At 43.2% G+C, this 24,614-nt stretch overlaps 1 protein-coding gene across 1 annotated transcript in view; it reads right to left on the bottom strand.

Moving 5' to 3' along the window:
• Window positions 1–24,614, bottom strand: part of LOC141108164 (uncharacterized) — a 71,397-nt gene that overhangs the window by 42,036 nt on the left and 4,747 nt on the right. The window contains exons 2-5 of the mRNA XM_073599476.1: window positions 18,350–18,392; window positions 17,675–17,747; window positions 14,011–14,102; window positions 4,550–4,602 (exon numbers count right to left, since the gene is read on the bottom strand). Of these exons, the coding sequence (XP_073455577.1) occupies window positions 4,550–4,602; window positions 14,011–14,102; window positions 17,675–17,747; window positions 18,350–18,392 (261 nt within the window). The remainder of the gene's footprint in view (window positions 1–4,549; window positions 4,603–14,010; window positions 14,103–17,674; window positions 17,748–18,349; window positions 18,393–24,614) is intronic.

Here is a 24,614-nt window from a genome sequence, read left to right as displayed (position 1 = left end):
GATTTACCAGGAATTTTGTAAAATTAGCTGTGTTTTTATCTGCTAATTGTGGTTTTAGTGTATTTTTTGTGAATATATTGGTTTGATAAACATTTGCACAAACACTGCGGTGTCTAAAAAAAAAAAAACAATAAAAAAAAAAAAATATCAGTAGCACCTTTTCATTCTAGAGGTCATATACTTTCAGAAAATATATGGTTTTGGGGGTCTTTCACAAATTCTGAAAGCTGTAAAAGGGAAAAAATTAAAACCTTCAGATTTTTTGAGAAATTTGGATATTTACACTTTTGCGTCTGTTCAATTTCACCATTTTGTAAAAAGGTGCAATTTACAAAGTTACAAATATTTGTTATTTATTAACTCAATACAGTTTAAGCTTTTATATTCAGTATGAATTTTGTAAAAATGTGCTGTGTTTTTATCTGCTAATAATGGTTTTAGTGTATTTTTTGCAAATATATTGGTTTGATAAAACATTTGCACAAATACTGCGGGGTCTAAAATATCAGTAGCAGCTTCTTTTTATTCTACTGATCACGCGCTTTCAGAAAATATATGGTTGGGGGGGGGTGACTTTCACAAATTCAGAAAGCTATAAGTGAAAAATAAAAAAGCAAAAGGAAAAATTGCAAAAATGGTCTGGTCACCTGAGTGTACAAAATGGAGCAGCGAAAGTGTTAAACGAGCAGTACATGTGTCTTTAATGCAATGTATGCCAACCTAATGCTTAAAGAATGAGATGTAACATGTCAATATGCTCAATAAAAAAACTTTGTTTAAAAAAAACAAAAAAAAAAAAAAAGAAGAGCAGTACAAGGCCTTAAGCTGGCCATAAACTGCACAAATTTTGGCCAGCATCTAATGAAAAATCCATATGTGTATGCTCAGCTTTAGAAAGATTTCAGTGAATAGTTAGCGACTGCAGATATACCACAGGAGGTGGTGAGAGTGGGGACATACTACAGGTGTGGTTGGAGACATCATGTTCATATGCTGCAGGAGACAGAGACTGCAGCTTTCTCTGTTGGCTGCTGAGGACCAAGGGATAAAATAATAAGCGCCAAAAGGGCCAGAAGTTACGGGTCTAGGAGTTGCAAGTCACTACCATTTCATTTACAGGACAATCTTAACGTTACTAGTCCTATAGCATTCCCAAATTTATTTAAAAAAAAGGTTTGAGTACATGATGACAGCTTCTCAAGCTTCAAAAATATTTTGAATAGGAAAGAAGGGCCTAATATTAAAAAAGATTGCAAAGGTAAAATTAAAAAACAAAACAAAACATGTCTATACTTGCCTGCTCTGTGCAACTGAATTGCACAGAGCAGCCCCAAACCTCCTCTCTGTCCAGTGCCCCCACAGGAAGCAGTTTCCTATAGGGGCACTTGTGTGTGCTCACCCCCAAGCCCTGCTGCTCCATCCATTGACAGTGGGACACGGCTCTGCCCCACCCCTCACTCCCTCATCACTGGATTTGATTGACAGCACTGGGAGCCAATGGCTCCCGATGCCCCAGGATAGCCAGTGAAACCCGGGAAGTGAGGGAAGAGAAGAGCTGCAGGTGTACACAGCACTGGATCGAATGAGGGTTCAGATCATTAAAAATTGGGGTGAGGGGGGGGGGATGCTAATGCCTAAACATTTTTTATCCTAATGCAAGGAATGCATTAAGGTAAAAAAATGTTTAAGGTTTAGAACCACTTTAACTCCAAACCAGATTTAGAATTACGTGAGTGGGGTTTCAATGCAATTTTGCATTTCGGGAACCAAAATCCCTAGTAATGGTTATGATATCTTATTCTGTGAATAGACTCACACTCCACTCCCTCTAGAAATGGAAAGCAATTTTCCTAAACACATGGTTTCCTATGGGATTTCAAACATCTCTGGAATATAAACCTCGGACGTGTCTTGTAATTTTTCTAACAATATTTTTCTTTTAAAAACTGTCCCTCAGCCATATATAGCGAGGACGGAAAGTATTCAGACCCTCTTAAATTTTTCAATCTCTGTTATATTGCAGCCATTTGCTAAATTCATTTAGGATTATTTTTTTCCTCATTAATGTACACACAGCACCCCATATTGACAGAAAAACACAGAATTATTGACATTTTTGCAGATTAAAAAAAGAAAAACTGAAATATCACATGGTCCTAATTATTCAGACCCTTTGCTGTGAAACTCCTATTTAACTCAGGTGCTGTCCACTTCTTCTGATCATCCTTGAGATGGTTCTACACCTTCATTTGAGTCCAGCTGTGTTTGATTATACTGATTGGACTTGATTGGGAAAGCCACACACCTGTCTATATAAGACCTTACAGCTCACAGTGCATGTCAGAGCAAATGAGAATCATGAGGTCAAAAGGAACTGCCTGAAGAGTTCAGAGACAGAATTGTGGCAAGGCACAGATCTGGCCAAGGTTACAAAAAAATTCTGCTGCACTTAAGGTTCCTAAGAGCACAGTGGCCTCCATAATCCTTAAATGGAAGACGTTTGGGACGACCAGAACCCATCCTAGAGCTGGCTGTCCGGCCAAACTGAGCTATCGGGGGAGAAGAGCCTTGGTGAGAGAGGTAAAGAAGAACCCAAAGATCACTGTGGCTGAGCTCCAGAGATGCAGTCGGGAGATGGGAGAAAGTTGTAGAAAGTCAACCATCACTGCAGCCATCCACCAGTCGGGGCCTTATGGCAGAGTGGCCCGACGGAAGCCTCTCCTCATTGCAAGATACATGAAAGCCTGCATGGAGTTTGCTAAAAAAACACCTGAAGGACTCCAAGATGGTGAGAAATAAGATTCTCTGGTCTGATGAGACCAAGATAGAACTTTTTGGCCTTAATTCTAAGCGGAGAAAACCAGGCACTGCTCATCACCTGTCCAAAACAGTCCTAACAGTGAAGCATGGTGGTGACAGCATCATGCTGTGGGGGTGTTTTTCAGCTGCAGGGACAGGATGACTGGTTGCAATTGAGTGAAAGATGAATGCGGCCAAGTGCAGGGATATGCTGGAGGAAAACCTTCTCCAGAGTGCTCAGGACCTCAGACTGAGCCGAAGGTTTACCTTCCAACAAGACAATGACCCTAAGCACACAGCTAAAATAACGAAGGAGTGGCTTCACAACAACTCCGTGACTGTTCTTGAATGGCCCAGCCAGAGCCCTGACTTAAACCCAGTTGAGCATCTCTGGAGAGACCTAAAAATGGCTGTCCACCAACGTTTACCATTCAACTTGACAGAACTGGAGAGGATCTGCAAGGAGGAATGGCAGAGGATCCCCAAATCCAGGTGTGAAAAACTTGTTGCATCTTTCCCAAAAAGACTCATGGCTGTATTAGATCAAAAGGGTACTTCTACTAAATACCGAGCAAAGGGTCTGAATACTTAGGACCGTGTGACATTTCAGTTTTTCTTTTTTAATAAATCTGCAAAAATGTCAACAATTCTGTGTTTTTCTGTCAATATGGGGTGCTGTGTGTACATTAATGAGGGAAAAAAAATGAACTTAAATGATTTTAACAAATGACTGCAATATAACAGAGTTAAAAATGTAAGGGGGTCTGAATACTATATATACACTGTAGTTACTCCCTGGTTGCCCCTAGGCAGACTTCTGATGGGCCAACCCATCCACCATTCTAGAGCACAGACCATACTTTCCACTCACACTTTTTTTTTTTTTGCTGCTCTTCTCTTCACTCACATCCTCCTTTTCCGACCTGCTCTTCTCTCCACTATCGCTCTCCTTTTCGGACCTGCTCTTCTCTCCACACACGCTCTCCTTTGCGGACCTGCTTTTCTCTCCATGCACGCTCTCCTTTGCGGACCTGCTCTTCTCTCCACTAATGCTCTCCTTTTCTGACCTGCTCTCCACTCACGCTCTCCTTTTCTGATCTGCTCTTTTCTCCACTCATGCTCTCCTTTTCTGACCTGCTCTTCTATTTGGTTTACTCTCTTTTGTCTTCGTACTGGTGCCCATGTCAGAGATACATACACAACCCACATATTCATAGATAATGGTAATTCCTCTGCCAAATATGCACCAAGTTGTTGCATGGTGTTACGTGCTGATGGATACTTTTTAATCTCCTGTTGTACATAATAGACGGTGATACAAAGAATGTATATAAAAAATAACTTTACCCTGGTTATTAAAAGATCAGCTTCCTGCCTGAACAAACTTTTAGAAAATATACTTAAGCTACATGAAAGCCTTAACATTAACACAGGAAAGTGTAATCAAATGTTGCCAAGTATGAAGCAATTCAGAGTGAATATACACAGCATAGAATCTCTATAAAGTAGTAATTTACACAATGGAGACAGGTTTGAAGAAAACAAACCTATTACACCCAGTGTTCCACAGACTATTTTATAATCCTCACTGCAAAGCACATCAAGACTGGGGTTACAGCCAAGCTGCTGTTAAAGAGCAGCTGTTAGAGGAAAGAATACCTTTCACAGCCCTGAATGGAAATGTAACAAAACATTTTTTTTTAAGAACTGCATAAATAAAGGACTGGGGTAAAGGAGGCAAATATTTTACCAACTGCTCCATAGCCTCTGTTTCCTTTGACATTTTGGGTTCCTGCAGATTCCCTGAAAAAGAAATTAACTCAAGTTACTTCAAAGAAGGATTTTTTTTCCAATATTCAGCTCCTGATGGGACAAAGTCCATGCAGTATACCGTCCCACCTTCTTAGGTGCCCTGTAATGCTAGCTGTGATGTTGGACTGGGTGCCCCCCAGTTGGCACACAGCTGCCCGACACTGCAGGGAGCAAGTGCTGGATGTTGGAGAAAGGAGCACATTGTCAAAACAGTCAGCTCCTTGCTAGCAATGGTGGCAAGGGAAGGGCATCCCGTCTGACATTGCCGCTAGCGTTACAGGGCACCTAGGAAGAGGGGACAAAGTATATGTTCAGCTTTGTCTCATCTTCCTAGGTGCCCTGTAATGCTAGCTGCACTAGGAACTGAATAATGGAGAAAAAGTGATAATTCTTCTTTAACATTATACAATATTTAACAAGAAATGCAGTTTATCTGTACAATGTGCGTTATATATACACAAGTTCTTGTATTTATTTACACATCCAGCTCTCTATACAAGGACACGGCCTGCACAGTATAGTAGATGATAGAGGAGCAGTTGACAATACTGTACTATGGGATTTGGTAACTATGTGATTAAATGCCTATAAATATACTAGCCTTAAATATATGAATTGATTTTTTATTTCACCATTATTTTTATTCATCTCTACATTCAGAGAAACCTGTCCAGCAAAGCGGTTGGGACAAAGCTAGGTCACACAGCTAGTGGAGCTTGCAGATGGGTCATTCTTTATTCATATGGTTTGAAGTTTCTCAACTGTAGCAGTTTGCTAGGGTTAAAGTGCTTCAAAAGCCTAAACATTTTTTACCCTAATGCATTCATTGCATGCTTGCTTGCTTGCTTGCATTGAGGTAAAAAATGGTTTAGGCATTGATTTTGGTCCCTCACCTTCCCCCCACCCCCCTTTACACTTACCTGAAGCCTCATTCGATCCAGTGCTGTGCACATCTGCAGCTCTTCTCTCCCCTAACTTCTGTGTCTCACTGGCTTTGCTGGGGCAGCGGGAGCCATTTTTCCCACATTTGCATACAGATAAAAGCGACAGTTACAGTGTTTGGACAAACTATATAACACTGCAAGGGGTGCTTACAATGCTAAGCTTTTATTTAAATGCCTAATAGTAGTTAGTCACATATAATGGACATGTTCTTAACCACTTGCTTATTGGGCACTTAAACCCCCTTCCTGCCCAGACCAATTTTCAGCTTTCAGCTCTATCACCCTTTGAATGACAATTGCGCGGTCATGCTACAGTTTACCCAAATGAAACTTTTATCATTTTTTTTCCCCACAGATAGAACTTTCTTTTGGTGGTATTTAATTGCTGCTGGGTTTTTTACTTTTTGCTAAATAAAACAAAAAAGGGACCGAAATTTTGAGAAAAAAAAAACAAACAAACACGGTTTCATAGTTTGTTATAATATTTTGAAAACAGGTAATTTTTCTCCTTTACTGATGTGCGCTGATGAGGCTGCACTGATGGGCACTGATGAGGCGGCGCTGATGGGCACTGATGAGGCGGCGCTGATGGGCACTGATGAGGCGGCACTGATTATTAGACAATGATGGGCATTAATTGGCAGCACTGGTGGGCATTGATGGGTGGCACTGGTGGGTACTGATAGGTGGCACTGGTAGGTGACACTGGTGGCCACGGCCTTCTGAGTGAGGGACCGATGTCCCTTTGATAGAAGCCGGTGATCAGCTTTTTTTCCCCCTCACGCTGATAGCGTGAGGTAAAAAAAAAAAAACAAAAAAAATGGATTACCGAGCTTCTGTTTACATCACGTGATCAGTTGTCATTGGCTGACAGCTGATCACATGGGAAGGGGCCGGGATAGAACCCTTACTCGGATCTGTGATCAGCTGAGTCTTATAGACTCAGTGATCACAAGGGTCGGGCAGACTGCGCTTGCTTGGGAGGACGCCCTACCGGCAATTAAGGCCTGGCTGCAGCCGTCTTTCGGCTATAGCGCAGGCGCCAAGTAGTTAAGCAGAAAAAAAAAACAAAAACAAACATTTACTATATTGCAGCCTACTAAACCTTTCAAAATGAAAAGGTGAATTAACCCACAGTACACCCTCCTCACCACCTTGGTCCTTGCTGTGCTTACCTTCGTGGGCAATGAGTGGTCAGTATTTACGCAACCAATGCAGCGACCCATGGATTTTTTAAATCCCTGCTTCGCACCCTATATTCTCTGCAGTGTTTCAGTGACAGATCAGAGCAATGTTCTGAAGCGGCACTGACCAATTCCTGGACCACTGCACTGGTTGCGTGGGCACTGACAGCTCGTCGCCCACAAAGGGAAATACTGGGCTTGTGCAATTCGTTTCGTAACAAATCGAAATTCGGACGAATTTTGCATATTTTGGACATTCGGATGCATCCGAATGTCGGATTAAAAAAAATAACGAATTTCAACTAATACGAAATAAATTATAGCGGATATAACAAATGAATTCGACATGATTCGGTAATTTGTTAAAGATCTAATGAAACATAAGGTCAACTCAAAGTAAATCTTACAGTCCAATTAGCTGATTAATTTTGTGCTGGAGGTTGGATTACTGGCAAAGTGCATTCCTGAGAACTGAGTGAGAAGGGTGTTGTATTGTATTTGAGCAGAGGAGAAGAGATATTGTCATTGTGTGTGTTAATAGATTCAATAAACAAACGACTTTCCAAACTACGAATCATTATCACAAATATATATACATAAATATCGAATTTCAACTAATATTAACAAAATTATAGCGCATATAACGAATGCATTCGACATGATTCGAGATTCAGTATAAACGAATATCGACACTATACAGAAATAATGAATTATCGGAAAACGTATTAAGGTAACATAACGAATATAACAGAACAAAATTATGTATTTTACGAATGACAGCGAACCGAAACTAAACAAAATTTTCTGTTGTGCACAAGTCTAGTAAATACAGTGGGGACTGCGGTGGGGAGGATTGACGGTGTTAGTTCACTTTTTTCTGAAAAACATGAACTTGCACTTCCATCCTTTTGCTGTAAACTGCTATAAAAGAAAATAATAATTTTAGGCCTGAAGATTAGTAAAACACCCAAATGTTATATATTTCCTAAAAGCATTGGCCCCGATCTCTAAAATAGCGGTGGGTCAAACTTTGTGTCACACAATATTACCGCACATTTTCTAAAAAATAAAATATAGAAGAAAAGTTAATGTTAGGACACACAAACGCAATACCCAATTGCACAATTTTTGAGTAAAATATAAAAGCGGAGGTTGTGTTGAGTATATAGATACCCAACAAAGCTTAAAGCTTTAAAATTGCATCTGTCTGCGGTGTAGTGTCAAACTGGCCATACGCTGATTGAAATGTGTCCATTCAGCAGGGACTTCCTTTAACAGACCAAGCTGTCCAGCAAAAGTGTCAGGTAGAGGGTTGGGACAAACCATTTACCACTGACAGGGGTGCTTACAACAATCAGCTTTTATTCATTTATGTAAAAGCTTTATACCAAAAAGTAAAAAAGGTTGCTGTAACTGTTTAAAGTGTAAGCTAGAGCCCCAATCTGGGCGAAAACTATTTTTTTCACCAAAACCTTTTCCCACCCACCTCTAACCCATGGTACCAAGAGTGTTTTCCTCCTTACCTTGTGAAGGCAGATATACTCACCCAAGTCCCCCTCCCAGGTTCCTCACTGCTATTGGTGTTTGGTTGGGGGACCACAATTATGACGCAGAAAAATAAAGACTGCTGTGTTAATGAGGTAAACCACCAGAAGACCTTATCCCAAAAAGCCTCATGACTGAGCACAGTAGCCTGAAACGTATCAAGGCATTTATCTGCTGTATGTGCATTTTGGAATAAAGCCTCCCAGAGGTTTACCTCATTCATATAGTCAAATTTGTTCTTATGTGTATGTAACGTGCAGTTTGACAAAGCTGCGGGGTACACCAAGCCGTAGTGAGGCTGCATGCCAGTCCCTAAGCCTGGCAGTGGTATTTGCAAAGCCTCCAACTGTCCCCAATTTGGAGGGACTGTCCCCGATTTGGAACAAAGTCCCTCTGTCCCTCTTTCCTCCTCATTTGTTTCTCATTTTGGTCTCATCTATATAGTTGTAAATACAAAGCATTATTTATCTCTCAAAAAGTGTTTCACAGAGCTAAATATTTCATCCAATTTCTAAATTGCTGCATTTGCAAGTTTCAAAGGCCAGTATAAAAGGAATAGTAGTGGTAAAAACACACAAACACTTCTGGGTTTAACTAACACCTTTTTTTGTATAATTCTCCTTCAAGGGGGTGTGGCAGAGGGTGTGTCCTACGCCTACATACTTTTGCTAATAGGTGTCCCTCGTTCCCATTTCAAAAAATTGGGCGGTATGCATTTGCTTTACTGCAGTGTTAATATTAGTGTCTTAATGACTGAGTGTTTGTGACTGACTGCAGCATACATGTCATTTTTGCCTTTGTCTATAGTAAAAACAAATCTTCCAAAATCTAGATCAGTGGTCCACAAACTGTAGCCCTTCTGCCAGCCCTTGGGCAGTTCCTTCCACTGACCAACAATTGAACAGAATTCTTTCCACTGACTGAGCACGATTCCTCCTTCTGATAACAATGATGGGGCACTATTCCTCCCACAAATACCAATGATGGGGCACTATTCCTAGAACAAATACCAATGATGGGGCACTATTCCTAGAACAAATACCAATGATGGGGCACTATTCCTAGAACAAATACCAATGATGGGGCACTATTCCTAGAACAAATACCAATGATGGGGCACTATTCCTAGAACAAATACCAATGATGGGGCACTATTCCTACCACAAATACCAATGATGGGGCACTATTCTGACTCCTACTGACCACAGGCGCAATGTCTTTTGCTTTACCCCACTGACCACCAAGCCTTAGATATGGTCTATTCCCACTGATGCTGGAGCAATATCTATTCCCACTGGCCACAGTCTGCCCCCCCCCCCCCCCCAAGCCTGAAGGACAGTAAACTGGTCCTTTGTCAAAGGGGTTGTAAAGAAAGGAGGTTTTTTATCTCAATGCATTAAGATAAACAGCCTTCTGTGTGCAGCAGCCCCCCCCCCCCAGCTCCCCCTAATACTTACCTGAGCCCCATCTCTGTCCAGCAGTGTCCACGAATGTCTCGGCTGTCCGGGACTTCCCTCCTGATTGATGGAGGCACGGCAGCAGAGCCACTGGCTCCCGCTGCTGTCAAAGTCAGTTAGCCAATCAGGAGAGACAGGGGGCGTGGCTGAACAACAGCTCTGTGTCTGAACGGACACACGGAGCTGCAGCTCAGCTCGGGTAACAGAGCAGGTAAGTAGAATGTTTGTTATTTTCATAGAAAAATAAATGAGACTTTAGTATCACTTTAAAGTGGTTAAGCCACTCTAACCTGTATACACCATCAGCACTGCCTCCTATTGTAGTATCCCCCTCTGTGTGAGATTAATAAAAATAAATGCTGCAAATACCTCATTTCACTGCCGAGATTGTGATCACATGACTGTCCAGCTTTCTCTTTTCCTCCTCAGAGATGCAGTGGGCGGGGCTGAGATTCCTCTGCTGTCAGTCTGGAGGGGTGGAGGAGAGAGCTGGCCAGTCATGCGATCGCAATTTCGGCTTTTCAATTAGGTAATTTATAAATCATTCACAGAGGGGGACACTGCAATAGGCGGCAGTTCTGATGGTGTATACAGGTTAGTGTTATGAGAGCAGCAGGAGGGGCAGCTCACACACAGACAGAGGGGAGGGGTGGGGGGGAGGGGGAGGAGCAGAGAGGAGAGCAGACAGCAGGCTGCTGATAGACTTGTGCACAACTGGAAATTTTGTTTAGTTTCGGTTCGTTTTCATTCCTAAAATACATAATTTCGTTCTGTTATATTCGATATGTTACGTTAATTTGTTTTCGGATAATTCGTTATTATTCGTAGAGTGTTGATATTCGTTATACTGAATCTCGAATCATGTCAAATTCATTTGTTATATCCACTATAATTTCTTTCGTATTAGTTGAAATTCGATATATATGTATGTATATATATTCGTGATAATGATTCGTAGTTTGGAAAGTCGTTTGTTTATTGAATCTAGTAACACACACAATGACAATATCTCTTCTCCTCTGCTCAAATACAATACAAAAACCATTCTCACTCAGTTCTCAGCAATGCACTTTGCCAGTAATCCAACCTCCAGCACAAAATTAAATCAGCTGATTGGACTGTAAGATTTACTTTGAGTTTACCTTTTGATTGGACCCTGGGCAAACATTTTCTTGCCCCCCCCCCCCATGCAATTTCGCTCTCCACCTGCTCTGAGACATACAATAAATATCAGCTAGACTCAAAATAAGTTTACTGAATCAGATCAGACAGCAATTGGTTACAGTGCATCATTACTGCGTATGGACTGGTAGCTAGAGGTTACAGCACACATTACGGCTCACCGATTAGTTGCTGGAGGCTACAGCACATGGTTTCTGCTTGTTGATTGGTTGCTAGAGGTTACTGCACATCATTACTGCTCACTGGTTGCTAGAGGTTACAGCACATAATCTCCTCACTGCCTGCACACCATGGACTGTGATTTTGAAAAAGGGTTAGGGACTGTCTTCCGCATTTCTAGTGCATAAATGAATAGGCTGCCCTACATCTTTATCCACCCTGTCATTACACCTTTGCATCCCAAAACCCATGCCAACCTTTGCACCCCAAACCTCCCCACTCCAATCCTCCCCCCTTTAACTCTACCTGCCTCCTCTGCTCATCTTTGCACCCAACTTTCTTACCTCTATACATCCCCTCCTTGCTCACCAGTACACCCCAAACTGTAATTCCTTCTCTGCCTACCCCACACTACCCCCCACCACCAATTTGCTTACCTTTGCAGAACAGGCTGATGTTAGGCTGAATGACCACAGTTGCAGGCAGGACTTTCAAGCATGTCCCTTTACCTCCCCAGTGGGCAGCATTCAGTATAGGTGATGGTGGATATGACCTTGGGGGGGCATGATATACATATGAATGCCGCATTTATTTACATTTCAATGCTGCCGGCTGAGACCATTTACATATGAATGCCACCACTATTTACATATCAATGCAGGTTATTTACATGTAAACACAGGGTCTGCAGGTGAGTCATCTGTACACAATAGGGCAGAGCTGAGCAGCATTAGTAGCAGCACTTCTCACTGAGATATTGGCACACAGCACGGGACTAAAACGTCAAGGAACAAGGGAATTTAAACCGGGATAGTTGGGATGTATGAGGCAGCTGCTTTGGGCCCCACAATACTGACAGGGCCAAAGGCAAAAGGGGCCCTGCACGCTATACGGTGCGGATGGATAAAACCTGGGATGTATGTAGCCATGATGTTGCAGCTAATGACAAACAATCCGCCAAATCACCCCACTGCCAGACTTCATACATCGCTTCCAGAGACAATGAACAGTCTTCTGCGAGCTTTGTTTTTGTTGTTTTTATTGGGGGGTACAACTTGGATAGGGATTAGGAATATGGGATGCCCATAGGATAAGTCTTTGCCATCATATTTAAGGATTTAGTACATTAGAGACAGAAGATTAAATGTGCAAATTCAATTAGATACGAATCTCCCCCTGCATTTCCATGCAGACTGTTGCTCCTCCTGCGGCTCAACCTCTGCAAGCTATTCCATCTAAGAGTTCCCTTACCATCCGACCATGTGGTGGCAGAGACATCACTAATGACCGTGTAAAAGCAATGTTATTAGATCTCTTTTACCTCATGACTAGAACTTGTTTCCTCCTATACACTTGGTTCCTCCTGCACAAACTTAGTTACTGTATTGAAATATGACACATCCTCTTCTAATGAATAGTAGGGACCCACTCTGAATAAGCCTCCCTACTGTGGCTCTGGTTGCCCACTGCCACTAGGCCTGAGGCCTGCAGAACCTCTCCCCAGAGGCCCAGTGGGTTAAAAGCATATCTTCTAGGAAATATGGACTACTGTTCCCAGCCAGCCCAACTTGTAAATCATGTCTCTGCAGGCAGTATCGACTTGACACAGATCCCCACAGTCTCTTTCCTGATTCAGGACTCCCCATCATCCCCCGTGTGTATTGATGAAGACTCCACTAGTGACCGTGTACTAGCAGAGTTCCCTTCACAGACTCCTCGGCACCTCCAGCCCCACTGTGGTAACACTCACCAACCTTCCAACAGCCCTGAGTCCTTGATGAGGAACTTTGACTGGACCATGCGTACCGCCAGTTTCACCTGCCCTTCTGTTCCAGGAGTTCCCTGCCATCCGACCGTGTAGTGGCAGAGACATCGCCAATTACCGTGTAGAGGTAATGTTCCCTCACAGCTCTCCCCAGGCCTCTCCTGCGATAGGCGCACCCCCCCACCCCAGATGGGGATGGTCTCCTGAGACTGACTAACATGCCATTCCTCACTTCACCCAGCTGACTCTAACCCCTGCGGAGAATCACCTCAGCTTATGTATGAGGCTTGCCCCCTGCCAGTATCGATTGGGGATTGGTCAGGGCTCACATATAAGCTGCCTGCCACTCCAGTTCCAGGCCCAGCCCCTTTTCTAGAACATTCTCCTCAGAGATAGGGGAGGCACCTCAGAACTGAAGTGCAGGTGGTAACGCACACAGCTACTCTGACCACCCCCAGCTCCCAGATCAAAACAGACAGGCCTAGCATGCAGTATAGGCCTGCCTAAATTTGCCTGTGCTGGATAACCTAGTAAAAATAAACCTTACTAGCACCTACTTATTGGTAGAGGGTGCTGCATGTGTTTATTTTTTTTTCTCACAGTCACCACAAGCGGCAGTCAGAACACCATAACAGTGGCTGTATTAGACTGGGCACAGCCTCTATTCAGGTAAAAATGTTCTGACCACTTTCTTTGCTTTTTTTAAATTGAAGAATGAAGGGTGGGAAGGGGCTGATGGACATCCTTGCAGTGCATTTTGGCTGGTTTATCAGGAACATAGTGTATGACGGACTTTAGATTCTCAGACCATGTTTAGCAGTGTCGGTATGTGTCAGTTACCTTGGCAATCATTTCTCATTGACTGCAGGTCTGAGAACCAGCACACAGTTCTACATTCCCAATTCTCTGCTGCAAGATATATTCATGTTCTCACAGTAAAGGGCCTTTTACATTTGGACTTTTAAAGCCGTATTACGGGTACCAATAGGTCCAATGAACAGGAAAAAAATAACTATTCTGGGGGCAGAACAGCCTCTCACCCATGTAGTGCATTTTGTGTGTATACTGGGTTGTGTCTGTCTTTAATATATGCTGATCATACGCCTCCTCAATGATTAACATATATAACTTGTTTTTATATGGAGGAAGTAAAACCAACATACATGCAGGATGGATGAATATCACCGATTGTGACCTCCACATCATCACTGTCAGTGTCGCTGTCCTCTTCGGCATCACTGAAGCTTTGAGTGATCTGTACAGAATATAGATTTTATAGGTCAGTATTTTAAGTTCTGCCAGCCGTACTGAAAGCCAGCATAGGCCACGCAAACTTACTAGACTTCCATAACCCTCACTATCATTCATTTTGTAATATACTGGGGTAATAAATGCATAAAGTAAAAACAACTAATTTTTGCATAACCCCATTATAAAAGAGTCCTACATCAAAATGCTAACCAGGAAATCAGTGCCATCCTATCTCATGGGAATGTTCTCATCCCTTTTCATGTTTCTATTTCAGCAATCAATTCCATGTATCTTTTTCAAAGAATATAGCTGACTAATCTCTCATCTCATCACACCCACTTCCTTTTCAAAGGCTCTCGATAGTTGAATTTATAGCATTTAGATTTTTTTTTTCCACCAGTCTGTGCAGCCAAGCTGGCAAAGCGGTCTGCAGCCTGCAAATGTAGGTCTAGAGAAAAGACTGAGCAGAAACAGCATGATGGCACCCAACCAGGGCTTCAGTTAGAAACCACAGGGCCCCATACAGACAACCTGACAAGGGGCCCCCATACAGCCAATACTTCAATTCTGAATGAGCACAGTGAGTGATCGTTACCCGTCACTCATTGTTTTCATTCAGTAAAGGAACAGGCTGGTAAATATGACATTTATCTAACGCTTCCCCCACTCCCAGTCTCGAAGGATCCTATTGTGTGCTTGCAGCTGCTGGCGGGAAGAAGAGGAAGGAAGCCAGCAGCACTGCAGGAGTAGGGGGGGCACACAGAGGGGCCTGGGCAGCAGGGGGAAACGTATGGTGCACAGGGAGGGCGATCGGTGTGGCGCGGGGGGGGGGGGGGGGCTAGTTGCTGGAACCAGTCCTTTGTATGTCTCTTTCTGCAGCAGCTGAAAGTCAATGGCGGGGGGGGGGGTGTAGAGGAGAAGAAGCCAGCTTTTAGCTGCTGCAGAGAACCATACAGGCGACTGCTGGGACTGCTTCCAGTAATTGCCCCCCTGCCCACATCCAAATCACTCTGCTGCCTGGGACTCTTTTCATGTGTGCCTACATCTGGACTTAGAGATAATCCCTCACTTATATTATATTCCTATCCCCCAGGCCCTAGTATGAATTTTAAGGGGAACCCCCCCCCCCCCCAAAAAAAAAAAAAAAAAAAAAAAAAAAAAAAACAAAAAACAAAAAACAAAAAACACACACTCTGTGCCCCCCCCCCCCAAAAAAAATCAATACCAGACCCTCAGCCGAGCATGCAGCCCAGCAGGTCAAAAAAGGGGGTGGCAGGGCTGGGACGAGCGAGTGCCCCCTCCTGAACCATATCAGGCCACATGCCCTCAACATGGGGGGGTGGGTGCTTTGGGGACAAGGGCCTCTTCCCCACAACTGTGGCCGGTGGTTGGGGGGTCTGCGGGCAGGGGACTTATCGGAATTTGGAAGCGGCCTTTAAGAAGGGGGCCCCCAGATCCCGCCCCTGCATGTAAATGAGTATTAGGTACATCGTACCTCTACCCATTCACAAAAAAAGTGTCACAAAGTAAAAAAAAAAAAAAAGTCCTTTTATTAAAAAAAATAACAAAAAACAATAGTGTCCCCCTGATGTAAATCCATCAATCACGACACCTGTGCACCACCAGAACACAAAAAAAAAAAGTAGCTACGCTCCCGAGGACAGCTGGCTACCAAATTCCTCCTTCATGGTAGGACAGTTCTTATATAGGTAAGAAGCAGTGCATGCTGGGTCCATTACATTGGCCCACCCCTTACCTATATACAGTAAGAACTGTCAAATGGTGAAGGAGGCATCCGGTGGCCAGCCGTCCTCGGGAGCGAAGCTCTTTTTTTGGTATGGAAGGGGTAGAGGTACGCGATACTCATTCACATAGAGGGGGGGCTGGGATCCAGGGGCCCCCCCTTCTTAAGATTCTGATAAGCTCCCTGTCCGCAGACCCCCACAACCGTGTGGGGAAGAGGCCCTTGTCCCCGCCCCAAAGCACCCCCCCCCCATGTTGAGGGCAGGTGGCCTGTTATGGTTCAGGAAGGGGGGGCGCTCGCTCGTCCCCCCCCTTTCCTGACCTGCCGGGCTGCATGCTCGGATAAGAGAGAGTGTGGTATGGATTTGAGGGGGACCACACGCAGTTTTTTTCTTTTACATTTTGGTGGGGTTTTTTCATACTTTAATTGTCGGCTTTTATTTTTTTTAATTACAATGAGCTGTGAATGGGAAAGCCCGCTAACAGCTGATGAGTTATCAGTTGTCAAGGACGCTGCGGCCGGCTTCCCAGCCCACTGCTTAGCAACCAGCATTGTCAAAAAACAGCCTGGGGATGTTTTTTGGCAAATCTCAGTCCACTCACTCAATGTGGTAAATTACTGCATGAAATAATGCGGTAACTGCTAAAGCGAACAAATACCGAATTCGCCATTTAACTGTAAATTCTTAGTGAATTGAACTTTCACAACTGATTTACCACATGTGGTATTTTACCGCATTTTATTTGCTGTTATTTAATCCTTAGTGAATCGACCCCTTTGTCATGAGTCGGCGTTTTGTACAAGTGGATGCCTGATGCTTACCCGTCTGAAGTTGGTCAGTTGTTTTGGAGGAAGATTATGGGGATGTGAGAGCCCACAATTACTAATTTATGTGCTCTTGACCACTATTCATTAGTGGTCCCATCTTTCTGGTAAGCCCCCATTTGTTGCACTTGTGGTGTGGACTGCCAGTCCCTTTGGAATTTCTTCAGCTTTACCTTCATTGCACACTCCGGTTGAATTCCTGGATGACAACTCCCAACTGTCCCTGATTTTGAAGGACTGTCCCTGATTTGGAGCAATGTCCCTCTGTCCTCCTCATTTGTCCCTCATTTTGCTCTGATTTATATAGTTGCATATAAAATGCACTTTTTATCTTTCAAAAAGTGTTTCCCAGTACTAAACCTGTCATCCAATTTCTAAAATGCAATACATTTTAAAAAGGCAATATAAAGGAATGGTAGTGGGAAAAAAAAAAAAAAAAAAAAAAAAAAAAAGCACTCGTTAACCAACTTTTTTTGGTTAATTCTCCTTTAGGGGGTGTGGCAGGGGGCGTGTCCTATGCCTACATACATTTCTTAGTAGGTGTCCCTCATTCCTATTTCAAAATGTTGGGAGGTATGCATTTCTCTGAATCTTTTGGACATCCTTACTATCTCTTGATCTAGTTGGGATTGTGGATATAGCCGCCCACATTCTCTTGTGAACATGTGAGTTCATTCAGATTTGTTACTCTTGTTTTCATTTACTTTCTGGTGGTATATTTTTTCATTTCACTTAATATTTCATTCATGTATTGGTCCGTTTAGTTGGATCATATGTGTGTTGCAATTTCTTATACATGTTTACTGTATGAGTAAAGAGGTTTCACCAATTTATGTAGCGCTGCACTGTTTGGTTTTTATCTGGTGCTACGATATTGTGCTAGCTGCTCTAGGATTTATATCAGGCGTGGCGCAAAATTGCTTTCTTTTTTTCACATATCTTTTATCGCTGTACCATCAACTGAATAATTTCCCTCCTTGGCACATATGAACCACAGAGAAGCTCACCTGTAGTGACCCTTCCTTCTGCTCCAGGCTCCCACTAGAGATATCATGAAGGGGATCAAATGACTGAGTAGGTCTATGGATTCAGGGAACAAACATAAACATAAAAAAAAAAAAATTGTATAATAATATAAACAAAATTGTATTTTTTTTTTTTTTTTTTTTTTTACACACATACATACTCACACTAAGGAAGAATACACACAAAAGACAGCACATTTCTGTACATAGACATGCAGTGAGAAGTGCGTGATAAAAAAAAACAAAAAAACAAACAACACAGCACACACACAAAACCTCTTCATATCCAATAGGGTTGTAACTTTTTCAAATTTAAGTAATCCAGGAAATATACAACCCCATTATACCTGCATCCTCTGGCCCACTTTGTATGGACAAAATAAAATAAGAAAATGTAGGCAACAGTGTAGCAAATAGAGAGGTCTGCACAAACTGCACACTTAAAAGCATTCACAACCAATAAAATCTGTAATTTTATGCTTCAGCGTGCATTATAAAACTCGTAGAGATTAAAAGGGGCGCTTTAAAAAACTTTGGGACAATTTTATTTTATGAACTGAGCTCAAAAGCATGCAAAAATGTTTCATTTTTAGCTCTGACCTTAAAAGTATATACACTGTATAAAACCACTATACATTCCTGCTAAGATAGACCTACCCAGAGGTTGACCCAGTCTCATCTGGAGAGGGAGTAGGAGAACCTGCAAAAACCACATCAGTCAGTATGGGTACAATCCAAAAATATAAAAATGTAGATATGTGCAAGAGAACATAATTTATCTAACAAATTAAAACATGCAGTTGGAGAGTAACCATGATATCATCAGCACTAAACAAAATGATTTTAGCTTTGTGTTATTCATTAGAATTAATAAAAATAGTTTCCAGTGAGGGCTTACAATGTATGTAGCAGGAGGAGCAGCACACAGTGGAAAAGGAAGAGTCTTTCAGCATCTCCCGACTGCCTTTCATTTAAAGGGATGTCCCTCTTTTGGGACCAAATCCCTCTGTCCCTCTTTTTGGTCTGATGTGTACATCTCTATATAGAATGTACCATTTTACTAACAAGTGTTAAGTTGCATTAAAATGTTTAATCTGTCACTAAATTACTGCATTTATTATTTTGAAGAGCCAATATAAAAGGAAAAACAGAGGTCAAAAAAGCGCTTGTGTGGTTTAGCCAATCGTGTCCTGCATATTAGATGTTTGTGGTATGTCAGGAAATGGCCAGGACATGTCCTTTGCCCACATACTGTGCGCTAAAGGGTGTCCCTTACACTTGTGGACCCATTTGCTCAACTGCTGCCAATTTAGCACAGAACAAAAATGTCCTTCTGTATTGGTCCCATAGTGCTACAGACTTTGAGGGACTAGAAACGCAGCATCTCATTACAGTGCTAGGCATCATGACCTGGCGCACAGTGGGGGGTGGCCTGGAGGAAAGTGGGAGGTGTTCTCCTCAACCAGATTCTTGCTGCATCACAGGGAGGGGAATTTACTAAAAAAAGTGATACTAAAGTCTCGTTTTTGTTTTTTCCCTTTAAAAATAACAAACGTGTCATACTTACCTGCTCTGTTATTATTATTGTTACTCAGGATTTATATAGCGCGAACAGTTTACGCAGCGCTTTACAATATAAAAGGGAGACAATACAGTTATAATACAATAGGATTAAGAGGGCCCCCCCCCCCCCGAGTGCTCAAAGGCTCTGAAATCTTCAAGAAAAGACTGCATTCATCCACTGGCCTCCACCACGGCTTCAGGTCTTTAGGATGTGTAAGGATATCATAGTTTGGCTAATATGAGCTGTGATCACACAAAGCTCCATCACTACCGCACAGACATTGGGGCAGATTTCTGTACCCATTACAGTTTTTTTTTTTTCCTTTACAAAAAGGCATGGCTCCTAACTGTCCCCGATTTTGAGGGACTTTTGGAACAAAGTCCCTCTGTCCTCCTCATGTTGGTCTGATCTATATACAAAGTGTATATAAAAAATGCACTCTCTTTCAAAAAGTGTCTCCCAGTGCTAAACCTTTCATCCAATTTCTCAAGTGCTGCATTTGTAAAATGTCAAAAGCCAGGAAAAAGGAATAGTAGTTGTTAGAAAAAGCACTTGTTGGTTTAACTAGGCATTTTATATGTATGTCTCCTTTAAGTGGGTATCTCCTATGCCTACACACTTGATAAATAGGTGTCACTTGTTCCCATCTCAAAAAGTTGGGAGGTGTGGAAAGGAAAGATATAAAATCACACATGGATCAGCAAATTCTATACTCCTTTTTAGGCTATTAATAGTCACCATAGTGTGCAAGTGTTTCACATATACATGTTCAACTCCCAAAGCTATATCTTCTATTTATGTCTGAGGTGGGTCATCTGTTACCTCCCAGTGAGAGGGTAGCCCTCTGGCTTCATTCTAACAGTAACTGGATGGTTTTAGGAATTTTAATTAGGCCAAAATCTATTTCACATTCTAATAAAGGAAGATATATATGTGATTTATTTTTTATTCTTTTATTAGCCCTCTTTCACACTGACACACCGATTGGGTCCGCCTGTCAGTTTTTCAGGTAGAACCGATCAGACCATCCATTGCTCTCTATGGAGCGGCGGATGTCAACAGATGTGTCAGTTGGCAGCCGCTGACATCCGATCCTGTCCGCTAAAAACAGACAGATGAGGATCAGTCGGGTGGATGGGATAGGATGACAGTCAAATGGAAAACAGCCCATAGAGAGCCGTGTCCATGTCTGCCCTGCATCGGTGGAGCGGACACGGACCTGTCATCTGCCTGCTCAGGAGGGATCAGCAGAGAAATTCCCTGCTGAGCAGGAGGATCCACTGGCGGACTCCTCCAGTGTGAAAGGGGCATTCAAATGTTTTTATTATAGTTTGCTATATATCAAAAACCGCATGTAAACATTCAAAGCCATAGTAAAGTCATGATGGGTTAATTGGCTCAAGTCTTAAATCGGCCCTAGTATGTGTATGTCTGATTGTAAGTTATGTACCTTCGATTAGAAGTTCCATGAGGGCAGGGACTGATGGGAATGTACAATATACACTCACTGGCTACTTTATTAGGCACACCTTACTAGTACAGTGATAGCTCGGTCCACGAACTTAATTCGTTCCACGACTATGGTCACAAACCAAGTCAAATTTTCCCATAGGGTTCAATGTAAATCAGGTTAATCAGTTCTGAACTTTTTGTTTGTTTGTTTTTGAAGCACAAAAAATATGAAATAAAGTACAGTACAGTATGAAGAGAGAGAACACTAACCTTGCTGGAGACAACTTCTGGCATGGAGGAAGGCGGGTGGGAGGCGGTTATTGTCACCTGCATTATCGCTCTGCACATTCTTGTCACCTGCATTATCGCTCTGCACATTCTTGTCACCTGCATTACCGCTCTGCACATTCTTGTCACCTGCATTATCGCTCTGCACATTCTTGTCACCTGCATTATCGCTCTGCACATTCTTGTCACCTGCATTATCGCTCTGCACATTCTTGTCACCTGCATTATCGCTCTGCACATTCTTGTCACCTGCATTATCGCTCTGCACATTCTTGTCACCTGCATTATCGCTCTGCACATTCTTGTCACCTGCATTATCGTTCTGCACTCTGGTACAATACAGTATGTGATAAAAAGCACACAAAGAAGCTTTACAGCAAGTGTGCACAGGGATGTACAGTACAGTATGTGCTAAAAAGCACACCAAAAATCTTCTCAATACTGTAAGTGTCTTCACAGTACACTTTCAGTGTCTCTCTGACTGCGATCTCACCTACAGGAAGTCACGACCAAGGCTCGTGTACCGAAGCAAATTTTTGTGAACTCTTCTGTTCACGAACCGAGGTATCACTGTACCGGGTTGGTCCCCCTTTTGCCTTCAGAACTGCCTTAATTCTTCGTGGTATAGATTCAACAAGGTGTTGGAAACGTTCTTCAGACATTTTGGTCTATATTGACATGATAGCATCAGACAGTTGCTGCAGATTTGTCGGCTGCACATCCATGATGTGAATCTCCCGTTCCACCAAATCCCAAAAGGTGACTGTGGAGCCATTGGAGTAAAGTGACCTCATTGTCATATTCAAAAAAACAGTTTGAGATGATTTGAGCTTTGTGACATGGTGCATTATCCTGCTGGAAGTAGAGAAGATGGGTACACTGTAGTCATAAAGGGATGGACATGGTCAGCAATAATACTGAGATAGGCTGTGGCTTTTAAATGATGCTCAATTGGTATCACGTGGCCCAAAGTGTGCCAAGAAAATACCCCCCACACCATTACACCACCACCACCCTGAACCATTGATACAAGGCAGGATGGATCCATGCTTTCATGTTGTTTACGTCAAATTCTGACCCTACCATCTAAATGTCGCAGCTGAAATCGAGACGTCATCAGACCAGGGAACATTTTTGCAATCTATTGTCCAATTTTGGTGAGCCTGTTTGAATTGTAGCCTCAGTTTCCTGTTCTTAGCTGACAAAAGTGGCACCCGGTGTGGTTTTCTGCTGCTGTAGCCCATCTGCTTCAAGGTTCGATGTGTTGTGCATTTAGCAGGGCTAGTGCAAGGATTTTTGACACCCTAGCGAAACCTTTTTGTCGCCCCCTTGGCTGAACCCACCCCATTTGCCCTGCCCATGTATACGGAATTGGCGGGAGGGGGGGAGATTTTTGTGGTGCTTCTCCACCTATTTCTTCAGCCGTGGTCCGCAGGCCTGCACCTGCGCCTCTGGACCCAGCCTGAAGACAAATAGTGGCGACACCGACTCGCTTCCTCATGCCAGCCGTGGTCCGCAGGTATATGGACAGGCTAGGGTAGTATATTGATTTTTAGTTTGAGCATTACAGGTTAGCAACTTTGGGGCTTATGTATTAATAAATGACCTTAGCAACCAGCCACTGCTGACAGGCTTCCATCCTCATCCAGTCTTTCTTCCGAGTTCGCAGGCTCCGGCTGTTTGAATGGCCGAGCCGCTAAGACGTCACTAATGCACATTGCCACGAGGGTCACGGCCATAGCACAGAGCTCTGGTATGACATTCAATGTGACCTCAAGTCAGAGCGCATGGGCCGGTGACCTCACCAGCTGCAAAACAAGCGAATAAATAAATGGTGCATGTTTAGGAGATATTCATTTTACCTACAGGTAAGCCTTATGAGCAAACCTGTGTTTAAAAGTCACAATGCAGAGTTTACTACAACTTTAAGATTTACAGTTTTCAGCTGGTAGGAGAAACTCTAGGCTACTTCATATTTTGTTTGTTTAGCTAAAAAAAATTATGAAAGTAACATATGCAGCACGTATCTGCAATATCTTTGCTTTAACTTTTTTCCCCCAAAAGACCCTGCAAGTAAAGAAAAATTACCTGTTGATCTGCCAGGAATGTACTCCGTGCCCAAGTTCTGTTGTGGACTGAGTGGTGTCAGCCCTGCTTAGTTAGCTTTTGTTAAACTCCTGAAACCACCCCCTATATTAATCTCTGCAACATAGAGACTAATATTTCTGCGGTGCCAAGACAATTATGAGATCTAACTAAACGTTTTAAGACAACACAGGAAGTGAGCACAGGGCCCGATTCATGATCATAGTTAGGATTTACATACACTTGAAGTAAAGCTGTGCTTTGTCCATACAGGGAAAAACAGGTTCACTTTAAAGCAGAGCCCCCACAGACACATGTTTGACTTCCCCTCACTCCTCTATTTAACTGCTAAGAGGGAAAAGAGAGGGAATCAGATACTGCTGGGGATTGTGTGGGGGGAGTTAACGCAAACCTATTGCATTGCTCTACCCCAAACTTATCTACCAAGGTGAATTTATAAAACGTCCTGGCTGCAGCCATGAGCTTGGTATCATTTTTTCCAGCCAGCTCCCAACTATGTAGAAGATCAGGGCGCCTCTCACTTTTACGGTATTGTGAAGTGCGCTCCCCCCAAGAAACCCAGGACGGTAATCTGTGTCAGGATGGCGAGTGGGAGGAGATCGAAAAACCATCTGTCCCCAGATCTTCCATGCGATTAAGTGTAGCAAAGTCCCAGAGCCCCTGAAGCCCAATGGTGACCTCCAGAGTCAGGGACAGCTGACATCCTTCTGTGTAGAGTGGGTTACAAAGCATGGTGGGTGTACTGCAAGATGAAAAGGTGGGCACCAGACACTTTTTGAATGCAAAGAGATTTACTGTCTCCTAAACAGAACTGTGGGAAGAGAGGATTAGGGCCAGGACACCCTTGGGTAGATGCAATGTTAAATAGCAGACTTCGAGACTTCTATAGGTAGACAGCTATACAGATGAAGGCCTCCAGCCAGACACCACTTCTGTATAGGCAGGATCACTGTCTCCTATGGCAACGATCTTGTAGCGGTTACTAACGGTAAAGGTATTCAACTATCTGCAGCACAAACAGTTCTCTGTACCCCACACTCACTGTGGGTCTTCACTCAACAACCTCTCAGTCACACTCTAGATTTCAGATCCACTAGCCTCTGGATCCCCTGAGCTCTTTCAATGTAGCACTCGGTATCTTCCTCAAGCATCACCCCCGCTTCACTGCTGGGTCCCTGGCTTGGTACTCACAGATACTCCTCAAGCTTCACCCCGGCTGACACGTTTGGTTCCTGGCTTGGCACTCCACAAGCGTCACCTTTGCTGTCCCGTTGGGTCCCCGATTTGGCACTTGCTGATGCTTTCCCACTTCTTGACCATCTCCGGCTGGCAAGAAGTCTGCTCTGGTACTGGCCTCCGCTCACTTACTGGTCTCCGGTAACAAGGTGGATGGTCCCTTTGTGGCGACAGCTTCCCTCTACCTCCGACCATGACTGGTTCCCTGGCCGGTGGAACCGTTACTTCTGGTTGGACTACAAGCTCGCAGTCCCAACCCTGCACTACTTCTGGATA

The sequence above is a fragment of the Aquarana catesbeiana genome, linkage group LG09 (assembly GCF_042186555.1).
Source record: "Aquarana catesbeiana isolate 2022-GZ linkage group LG09, ASM4218655v1, whole genome shotgun sequence".
NCBI classification, from domain to species: Eukaryota; Metazoa; Chordata; class Amphibia; order Anura; family Ranidae; genus Aquarana; species Aquarana catesbeiana.
Note: the sequence above shows the minus strand (reverse complement) of the source record. Positions and strands in the feature narration are given on the sequence as shown.